Below are 10,530 nucleotides of genomic sequence, written 5' to 3'. Positions count from 1 at the left end.
GGGACAAACAGAACAGACGTGTGTTGAACATAAAAAGCGCGAACACCGTGCTGTATGTTCAACTTTATTGATCCTTTGATAACACAGATGTGTCAGTGTTGACTGTGAGTGAACCAAGATGCTCAACAAGAAAACATGTGCGTAGAAACATTTTACATTATGAAGACGCAACCAAAATGTTTAAAGCAAACAAATCTAATCAGGGATTAAGATATACATATAAACATTTTCTTTACAAGGTCGTTTATTATTACTTGAATATAAAAATAAATGCCATAGTCTGTTTTTGATATTAATGTGTAGCCGAACATTAAAAATAATAATTTTTGAGTAAGTGGCTTTAGGAGAATGTGATCTTGCTTCACCATCATGGCTATGATCCTGATTACCTGTTTTTTGTGGGTTAGGGTTGTTTATATGGTTTCTACTGCTTTTTAACTTATCTTCAATTTTTACTCTATTTTTGTTATCCCCTTTACTGTTGTCATGTCGCAAATTTCCCCGTGTGCGACCAATAAAGGATTGTCTTATTTTATCTAATTGAGAAGGTAATTCAGTCTACAAACTGCTCTGTAAGCAGACGTGGTGTGCGCATGTGCTGTAGCGTCAGCTGACCCGTCGGTTGTCTGTCTTGGTGGATTACTATCTCTGCGCGTGTGTCTTTGGTTGTTTTCTCTCTGGTGTAAAGTTCCTCAGCTCGTCACTAAAGTTAAAATGTGAACGCATCGTGTGACGTCAGTCATTGCCCAGCTGCTGCTGACCTCAGTGAACACTTTGACACGAACCACAGACACAAACTGACCGACACGAAGCGAGTTTAACGCTTTTATAGCAAACTGAAGTTAGCTAATGTGACGTTAGCCGCTAATGTGACGTTAGCTAACTCAGCGGGTTACTGAAGTGCACTTTGTCCCGCAGGAAGTCCAGCAGCTGCAGGAGGTCACCGACAGGTAAGATGACATAACTGAGTATAAACTGCATTAACATCGCTGCTAACACGTATATACTCAAACTAGTGTGTGTTAATGTTGGATGAGTAACGTTTGCTTGTTTCATCGTCCTCTGGAAAATTAATATTATTTAAACAAGTCGTTAGCAAACGTTGGTTTGTTAGCATCGACGCTTGTTGTTTTTAAGATCACAGAAGCTTCACGTCTAAAATAGTCTGTGATCTGTTCAGCTCCTCTGTGAACAGCAGAGTGAAGTGTTCTGTTCAGCCAGGTGTTCTCAGGTGTGTTCAGGTGTGTGTAAAGTGCTGCTGGTTTGTAAATCTGAGCTGTTCATCTGGAAACAATCTGAAATAATCCTGATGCTCAACAGTTTGTACATAGTTTTATAAATGTTTGTTTTTTTCTGTTTAAAATAATGCTAATAACTTTTTTCTTTTAATATTACTAAACAAATGCAGCACAAAGGACCCAAACATAGTTTGGTGTTTTTAAAGGAGCAGTCTGTAGTTAAGTGACGAAATGTTAATGAACCTAATCAAACTAAATAATCCAACAGTCTTTGTTTTCATGACAGAGTAAACTGAATAAACAAATCTTGAAGATCGGCACAGTTCTACACTATTCTACTTTGTTATTAGTGGCGGACCCTGCCACCTCTCTAGCTTCAGTGTTCCGGGACCTGATCTTCCTCTGAGAACAGCTGGTTTACTCATTTGTGGAGCAAAGTTTGTATCCTTTTATTATCAGAAAACTGGACAGCTATATAAAAAAAGTGTAATTATTTATTTTGTTTGATAAGCTATTTAAATATGAATTATATCATAATTTTCAAATAGAACATATAAACTAGAGTGGCACGCAGTAGAGCTCTGTAAATCAGTCGAGGTTAATCCAAATCAAATAAACAGATTTATACCAGACAGATCCAGATTGTTGTTTGGATCCACTCTCAGGTACCAGACACCTGACGACACCTGAAGGTTTTCACTAGGACTCACAAATGATTTCCTGAGAAAAGAACAAAAATATAGGAAAAACATCTCATCTGATAAAGTTAAAGAAAGTTATAAACACAATCCTGGATCTCTCTCTTTATCTGGATCAGCACCAGAACTTAATCAGGACCGTTCTGAGCTGTGACCCGTCCTCTGTAATCTGTGGTGTCGTTTGGTGGAGGCGACAACGCTGAATCTAAACAGGCAGAAAAAAAGTATATAAAACAAAATGTTTTTAAAATCTGGATTAAAGTTTTCGAACATCTTTGAATGAAACTATTTTCCCCGTCAGGTTCTGATTAGAGGATTTAGCAGATAATCGTGGTCGTCTCTTCTTCCCGCCGCCATCTTGAGTTGATGATGCCTCACAGATAATAATCAGCTGTGACTGTGGACGAGGCCTGAGATACAGATCGTCAGCCACGTTAAAGTTTATTACTTTATCTTCATTTATTTATTGATTTATGACTGATTTGTGATATTGATTAGCACCAAGATGTGAAATGTAAAGCTTTCAGAGAAATGTTGTGAGTCAACAAAGTAATCAGTGAAAATGTCAGTAACTGAACAAATGTGTTTATTAAAAGTAACTGAGTACTTTTACTCTCTGAATAGTGTAACTGTTCCTGTTCTGCAGCTCTGACGCCCTCTGGGACGATGGCGAACCCTCTGAGGGCCGAAGTCGTCCAACTCTACAAAAATGTGAGAGTGTGTGTGTGTGTGTGTCCTGGCAGACTGTTGTACTCTGTGAATTATTGATCAAACACAGTAACAGTCATTATCAATAATTGCTTGAATATAATCAGTAAATATAAAATGACTGTTTTCAACTCTAAACATCTGTAATAATAATTTTGCATCTTCATCAGTAACTTCTGACAAACATGCTGAATTTCTTCACTTATAAAGTGAAAAATTTCATGTTTTCATGAATTTCTTCTTTTAACAACATATTTTCATGCTATGACACATTTTGTTTAACTGAAGACTCATGAAACTAAACGTACAAACTGAGGTCATGGAGCTGAAAGCATCAGTTCATTTATTCAACTAAAGATTAAATCAATCAGCAACTCTTTTAGTATTTAATTAATCAGTTCAAGTATTTTTTTTTTAAAGAAGACAAAAGTCCAAATTCTTTGCAGTCAGCTTGTTAAATATGAATATGTTCTGGTCTGTTCTTTGTGACAGTAAACTGAAGATCGTCTGGCTTAGAGATGAGACACATTTTATAAACTGAGCAAAGAATCTACGAGTCCAAAAAATAATCGGCAGTTGCAGCCGAACATTAAAAGTTTCTTAAAACAGTTGAATCATTTTTCAGCAAAAACATGGAGACTTTTCTCATGTATGAAACTTTTTTTATTCATATTTGTAGCAAAAGAAACTCTTCAACAGATTCTGGCTCTTTCTGGAGTTAAAAAAAAAAAAGTGTTCAGAAATTTTAAAGATGAATCTCTTGTGAATCTCCCTGTGAAAGTATCACAGGGTCCAGAAAAACAGTACGTGTGAAACAAGTGGCCACCAGGCTTGTTGTAGTAAATCAAAATAAACCACATTAATACAAAGTGTTTCCCTCCTCGGTGAAATGTGTTGATGTTCTTCCTCCCGTGTGACTCCGCAGCTCCTCTATCTCGGACGAGAGTATCCCAAAGGTGGCGACTACTTCAGGGACCGCCTGCGAGCAGCGTTCTCTAAAAACAAAGGTGTGCAGGACCCGGAGCAGATCAAGGAGATGATCGCTCGGGGGGAATATGTGGCCCGAGAGCTGGAGGCGCTCTACTACCTGAGGAAGTACAGAGCCATGAAGAAACGCTACTACGAGGACTAAAAACTCACGTCCACTCTGATGTCAGTTGTCTCTAAAGAGCATTAATTCGTCCTGTTTTTAACAAATGAGACAAACATAAAAAGAAAAAATCTTACAGTTTATTTCGGGCTCATTAAACAACAGACTGGAACGTCGTCCTCTCAGAACCAAAGTAAACCTGCAGCAGCTCCAAGGTTTGATTCCTGAAGAGTTCGTAGAGTACGGAAAGAAAAGTTAAATAAAAGTATAAAAACGACGAGCTGTGAGGTGATGAGTCGTCTTTCATCCAGCTACAGTGTCACGCTGTGTCCCGGAGGTCAGAGGTGGGGGGGTGCCAGGGAGCCTCCGTCAGCCAGGTTGGCTCTGCAGATGGGACAGGTGGTGTTATCCTGTCGGGCGGAGAACAGTCAGGATCACAACACTGAAGTAACTACTACATGTTCAGCATCATGTCAGAAACACAAACGAAACATCCAGCTCAGCATCCACAAACACCACCTGTGAGCTCGGACACTCAGGTGGAGGTAACAAACATCAGTCCTCAGGGCCGATAGAGAGCCAATCACACGGCAGCTAACAAACATTTACAGGAGTAACGTGGACGGCTGTTCCCACTGAACAGAAAGAAAAGATGAATACATAAAGAGGCGACGAGACGGCAGCTCACGTTCGCACTGAGCAACGATTTACAGGTGAAATTACAACACACAATATTAATCTTGTCCTTTCAAGTGTTTGGCCTCAATCTGTCATGCTGTCTGGAAACAGACGACACCGACAGAACCCGGCGCTCCAGCTTCACAGTAAGATGCTCACTACCTGTACAGCGCAGAGTCCATTCACTTCCTGTCGCTGCAGCTTCACATTAAAAGCATTTAACTGACTTTTGTTTTCAAAAATACCCGCGTACAGGAAATAGTTGTGGTCTGATGTTTTCCACCAAAATGAACTGAACGAGCCAAAGAAGTCAGAATTTAAAGCTGAAGCAGCTGATGTGAGACGGATGGAAGATTAAATGAGTTCTATCAAACAAACAATGTTCAGCTCGGTAAATTACTTTAGAAGCTTGTTTTGGAACATCTGTCACTAAATCAAATTCTCTGGGAAAAAGAAAACTATGTGTTACCTTCAACCATCGGTCGATACACTGGACGTGGTAGTCATGGAAACAGGGCAGCATCCTCAGCTTCTCTCCGTCGGTGTAGTCACAGAAACAGATCTGACACCTGTCAACAGTCAGCAGCAGACAAACAGCATCACCACAGCATCACAGAGAACCTTGAAGTCCTGGTCCTGGTCCTGTCAGACCGGCTGAGAACTCACTGAGTGTTTCCAGCGCTGCTGGCAGACTGGAATGTTTTGGTGGGAAACCTCTGGATCTCCCTCCGACTCAACTTCTTGGTCACAACGGCACCCTGACGCTCCTCGAACGCCAGCAGAGCCTGACAGACGAGTTCAACCGGAGAATTATTCAGCTGGTTTTGTCTGAACCTGCTGCTCAGCTGTTGTGTGTTTACACTGAGGAGCTCACACACACACACACACACACACAGAATATCTTCCATCTCACCTCGTAGTCGTTTCCTTGAACGTCTCCTGAAAACTCCGGCAGGTCGTTCCGTCTCCGGCCCCGCCCACGTCTTCTGTGCTGACCAGTCATTTCTGTGCAAACAGCGACAGCCAATCAACATATTTACATCCTGTCATCATCTCTTGTTGTACAGTAGCTTTTATTGTTAGCGGAGTTCTCCTCAAACCCTGAGGTCATTCTGCTGCACTGTGATCAGACACACCAGCTGCTGGAGTTTGTCACAGATACTGATCGATGATTACAGGAGCTGGATACTGAACAACACAGTGAATTCAGCACCGATGTGGTTTTCTTGTCAGGTTTTGCTTCCGATACCGAGACTGAATCCACAATCAGGACCTTTAACTGCTGCACTGATTTCGCTCCCTGCGGGCAGCTACATATAGCAGCAGTTAGCGGTTACTTTAGCAACAAAGCTTTGAGCTTGAGAGTTGTTAATAGACAAAAATTAAGAATTCACTCCAAGTAGAGAATGAGTCAACATTATTCTTTGTAGTTTTCCAGGAAAAACTCTAAAATACTTTTAGGAAAAATACTTCTCACAAGAGTAAGAAATGTCTGATGAAACACTTGAAGGTGTTACTGATCAGAAACTAACTTTGGCTTCACTGCATCATCGGCCCTCTAACGTTCCTGACAGTTTGTTACACCAGCTAACGTTGCGAATGTGAAGGATTTGTGCCGACCAGTTAACAGCAGGATGTGTTTACTGTCTTACCGTCTTCTAATCCGACCAGAGGAGAGACGGCAGCCAGCAGCTGAGGCATCCAGCTGTTCTCCATGAACGAGTAATACTGCAACAACACAAGTCGCAGCCGTCAGACTCGCAGTACGTCTCAGCAGGATTACCTGTTGACTTTGTTCACAGGTAGAAAAGTGTGTCTCACCCTCTGATGGCTCTGCTGCTGCTGCTGCTGCTGATGAAGAAGAAGATGATGATGATGATGATGATGGTGCTGGTGTCTGCTGTGTGCCTCCTCTTGGTCGAACTGGGCCTGAATGAGCAAAGAGCATCACGAACATTTCCACAGTCTGCTCAGGTTAGTTTGTGTGCAACACCTCGGGTGGAGGATCGTACCTGCAGGCTTCGAGCCAGCACCTCATCTTCCTCCAGCTGCACCAGGCGAACCGCAGCCTCCTCATCGTCACTGATGACGATCTGCTCCGGCGCCGCTGCAGAACAAATAACTGATCAGAACCGAAGAAGAGGGACTGAAATCTTTATTTTAGTCAACGACTGGAAAACTTTTGAACTGTGTGTTTTCACAACTTCAGACTGCTTCATCATCAGGGCTGAATATTAGATCCATCCCAGCGTTCGTTGCCTTGTTTCATGTTGAATTACAGTTTATTTTGTATGTCAGCCTGTTGAATCAGGTGTTACCATGTTGCTCGGCTAATGTGACGATGTAATACTGACAAGCCAGCAGAAGAACCAGGCGCAGGTTTGATGTCAGTTACTGTTTTTCATGTTTTTGTGTGTTTGAACTGCGGCGCTGGTGTCGGCTGTGTGTTCTATAAAGTCTGTTTGGTTCTGGGATGCAGGGATGGACAGTGGAAGAAAACTGGTGCTTTCTTTCGAACAGTAGATGTAAATCTGTTCTGGTACTGACCCAGAAGTAAAGACCCGACCTGAAAATTAACAAAATATGTCTCCTTTAAAAACATGATGATTGTCAGGTGAAGTCTGCAGTGTCTTTGACTTCTAAGCTGAGTTACAGACGTTTATTCTGGACCAACATCAGAGATACTGACGCAGAAGGTCCCTCTGAATCTGTAAATATATTCAACATGTTGATTCATCAGAGATTTTACTGAGCGATGACTCAAACACTGAGAGACAAACATATGAGTGCACTTTCTCCTCACCTGTTGAGGTGTTTCCTTGCTCTCCATTCAGCCACCGCCTCTCCTCTGCAGTCAGGAAGGACAGAGAGTCCGAGGTGGGTGGTGCTGATGGTGGTGATGCTGATGCTGTCGCTGTCGGACTCTTCTTCCTCCTCCCGCTGTAAAAAGCAGGACTAGGATCTGCTGTGGTGCCCGCCACAGTAGAAGCCACCTCTTCCACTTCCTCCTCTGATACTGGTGTGAGGTAGGAGGAGGAGGAGGAAGAGGAGGAGGAGGAAGATGATGAAGATGAACAGGATGCAGTGGACAGAGGGGCCTCCAGCCAGCTGCCCAGAGGGAAAGACCGCAGAGATGAAGCTGGAACAAAGCCGACACTCTGCTCTGCCATCGCTGCAGCCAGCCGCCTGCGTTTGGATTTATGTGAAAATCCTCGTTCACTGGCGGCAGAAAGTTGCGGCGGTCCAGGAGAACCACTGACCTGAGGACGGACAGATGCAGCAGTCAACATCTGGACACAGAGAGCTGATGGCGCTGAGAAGAGGATCAGAATCTGACAACACGTGACTTACAGGACTGAAACGTTCTTCTGCGATGCGACTATGTTTCCTCCGTTTGCCGAGTCTGGGGCTGAAACACATTTGACTCCAAATCAACAGGTTGGTCGTTTTACCTAAAACTCTTTAAATGGCACTAAAACAAAGTCTTTTTACCTTACATTTTATTAACAAACTAATATTTTTATTGCATCACAAACTGGACACATGTTTTTTAAAGTGAACACCCAACAATCTTCAACAAGGCAACCATGAATCCTCAGGGTCCTGCTGCACACACAGCTCACTTCACTTCCACACATCTGATCTGAGACTTGACGGGACACGATGACAGACTGAGCCTTCAAACAGCGGCAGGTTTAGAGTTTTATAATAACTGGAAACATGCAGGTTTGTAGCAACACAACACTGGTGAATGAAATCAGTATTCTTATGTCCACAAGGCACTAAGAGCAGTTTTCAGGATCCAAGAAAGACTCTTTAAAGACTCTTTATCTGCACCACGCTGGGACTTTGGAGCCGTGGAGGGATTTAAAGATGCTGCAGGCTGTTCTAATGGCAGGTCAAAAATCAGTCACTAAATAAAGTGGTTAAACCCTTCAGCACACTCGATGAATCATTTTAGAAATATTTTTTAAAAAATGAAATGAAATGAAAAATGTTCGTACTGTTTATGAATCCAAAAAGACCAATTTTATAGAATCTGGAATAAATGGGTCAATCGTGAGCAGAGTGTATCTGAGCCTGGCAGGAGAAGTGGAGTATCTTAGTTTTTTCCTGGTCTTTGCTGTTTTCTGTTCCCTGGAATTACCCTGCTGTTCCTTCACTTTCTCTTTCAGAGTGATCGTCTGTCAGTTTCCTTTTCTAACTTAACTTTCTTCTTTCGCTTTTTTTTTTTTTTTTTACTGCTGATAATCATTTTATGACGTTGTCTTCTAATTGTCTTTTAATGCTTTTATTCTTTTCTCTTTTTTCATTTATCTTGACCTTTTTCTCTTCGTTACCTGTGATTTTGCCTGTTTTTAACTACTTTTATTCTTTTTACTTGTAACAACTTATTAATTTTCTGTGTTTTTACACGTTCTGATCCGTCTTCTTGTTTTAACCTCAGACTCGACCTCCTTGTGTTTGTTCCACTGTTGAAGGTTTATTCTGTCCTTTCTTCAGGAGTTTCCTGCTTTGGTTCGATCATCAAAAGTCTTTGTAAACTCTGTTTTTAAAGGTGCTCTTGAAATAATTGTTGATAATTTACTGTGTCCATCTACTGGCTCATCTGAAACACATTAACGACCGGATATAGTATGCAGTGTCTCTGCTGGCACACTAAAGTGCTCCCTGTATTACTAGTGTGCATCTCTGCAGTATGAGGTGAGTCCAGGTCACCTGGGGGTCTCCGGGACGATGACAGACAGGTCATGATAGAGGACGTCAGCCGGGTCGAGGAGGCAGCCTCGGTTCAGACCTCCAGGACTGTCCGGTTCGGACGAACAGGGACTCCCTGAACATGGCTCTTCCATGGCCTCGTTCACAACTCTTTCAGACCTCGAACCTGACTCTGATCAGCTCCGGTCCACTCTCATGTCTGCAGAGAGACGATTACAGAACAGGTCGTGACTAATAATTAGCTGAGCAGCTGAAAGTCCGTCACAAAGCTGCGATTAATTAATCCAATTTCTGACGTTAACAGAGATCAAACTTATTATAAACAGAAAACTACCAGAGAGTCCAACAAAGTCAGAGATGTTGTTATAGAAACCTGCTCCATTCAAATCAAACTGAACTCAGCATCTTCCGTCTGTTAGCAGTTAGCTTACAGAGGTGAGTTAGATAAATGAGCCGCAGATAAACGGACACGAATATAAATCTTCGTGAGAATCAATTAAACTTGACTTCTTCCGTTGGTCGCAGTTTTATAAACGTGGTGTTTACTCACTTTACCGTTTAAACGTTGTGGTTTTGGTCCTTTTCGGTTGGTGATCGACGCTCTGCCGCAGAAAGTAACCGCTGGAATCACAACAGGAAGTGCTCTCAGAAAAAGATCCGGAACTTCCGGTGTCACACAAAAAAGTACCGAAAATTCCTGTTTACATTTGTTGAGTTTGTATTTCAGTTTTCTCTTTCAAATGAGAAAAATACACAGCAAATGGGGTTCAAACTGCAGCTCAACTACATGAATATAATATAAAATAAAACATGATCAAAGGCTTTGTTTTGTGTCACGTGGTGAGTTCTGTCAAGCACAAATATAAAAAAAAAAAAATAAATAAAAATTGTCTGACAGGTGTGGAAGAGCAAAGGTTGTGTTGTGCTCCTATTCATTTTGCAACACCTGTGGATATTTGGATTGTGAATAAACTTGAATTATTAAATGTATTTATTTAAACTGGTGGCCAATACAACAAGGATAGTTGTTTGTATATTAGTTGTAAAAAAAAAAATAGAATTTGTTGACAGAAAAAGTTAAAAGAAACAGCCAAGAACATATTCTCAGTCTCAGTGTCAGAATCCAAGCAGTGCAGGATTACTACCAGTTAATCTGAAATAACTTGATCAATAATAATAATAATAATAATAATAATAATAACTGAGACATATATAAAGATATTAAAACTGGATTTTACCTTGAAGGTCTCAGGACAATCACACAGATGCAGGAGCCACATTAATTCATCCACTGTCACCAAGTCTGTCTGTTAACATTACATCTGAACTTTCTCCTCACATTTTCAAGACAGATTTGTTATTTTAGTTTGGTACATCTGAGGGGATTATTTTTATTTGG

At 41.5% G+C, this 10,530-nt stretch overlaps 2 protein-coding genes across 12 annotated transcripts; one reads left to right on the top strand and one right to left on the bottom strand.

Annotated features, from left to right (window-relative positions):
• The first annotated feature begins 616 nt into the window (after positions 1–616).
• lyrm5b (LYR motif containing 5b) lies at positions 617–4,011 on the top strand. Of its 8 annotated transcripts, XM_037107405.1 has the most exons (5): positions 618–950; positions 2,056–2,160; positions 2,238–2,369; positions 2,561–2,647; positions 3,570–4,011. In XM_037107405.1, exons 4-5 carry the CDS (start codon positions 2,603–2,605, stop codon positions 3,774–3,776), a joined length of 252 nt encoding a protein of 83 aa, XP_036963300.1. In that variant the 5' UTR covers positions 618–950; positions 2,056–2,160; positions 2,238–2,369; positions 2,561–2,602; the 3' UTR covers positions 3,777–4,011. The 8 variants fall into 8 exon arrangements, with proteins under 8 accessions (XP_036963301.1, XP_036963302.1, XP_036963300.1 ...); XM_037107406.1 differs by lacking the exon at positions 2,056–2,160 and having other exon boundaries at positions 617–950; positions 2,238–2,360; positions 2,583–2,647; XM_037107407.1 differs by lacking the exon at positions 2,056–2,160 and having other exon boundaries at positions 617–950; positions 2,583–2,647.
• On the bottom strand, positions 3,855–9,845 carry si:ch211-59o9.10 (uncharacterized protein LOC561841 homolog). 4 transcript variants are annotated; one of them, XM_037107357.1, is made up of 11 exons: positions 9,687–9,845; positions 9,132–9,330; positions 7,764–7,821; positions 7,216–7,672; positions 6,425–6,534; positions 6,234–6,341; positions 6,065–6,140; positions 5,326–5,417; positions 5,079–5,197; positions 4,882–4,981; positions 3,855–4,144 (listed from the first exon to the last, which is right to left on the bottom strand). In XM_037107357.1, exons 2-11 carry the CDS (start codon positions 9,263–9,265, stop codon positions 4,073–4,075), a joined length of 1,326 nt encoding a protein of 441 aa, XP_036963252.1. In that variant the 5' UTR covers positions 9,266–9,330; positions 9,687–9,845; the 3' UTR covers positions 3,855–4,072. The 4 variants fall into 4 exon arrangements, with proteins under 4 accessions (XP_036963252.1, XP_036963255.1, XP_036963253.1 ...); XM_037107360.1 differs by having other exon boundaries at positions 6,425–6,519; XM_037107358.1 differs by having other exon boundaries at positions 9,682–9,820.
• Positions 9,846–10,530: the final 685 nt, after the last annotated feature.

Source organism: Acanthopagrus latus, chromosome 8 (assembly GCF_904848185.1).
Source record: "Acanthopagrus latus isolate v.2019 chromosome 8, fAcaLat1.1, whole genome shotgun sequence".
NCBI classification, from domain to species: domain Eukaryota; kingdom Metazoa; phylum Chordata; class Actinopteri; order Spariformes; family Sparidae; genus Acanthopagrus; species Acanthopagrus latus.
Note: the sequence above shows the minus strand (reverse complement) of the source record. Positions and strands in the feature narration are given on the sequence as shown.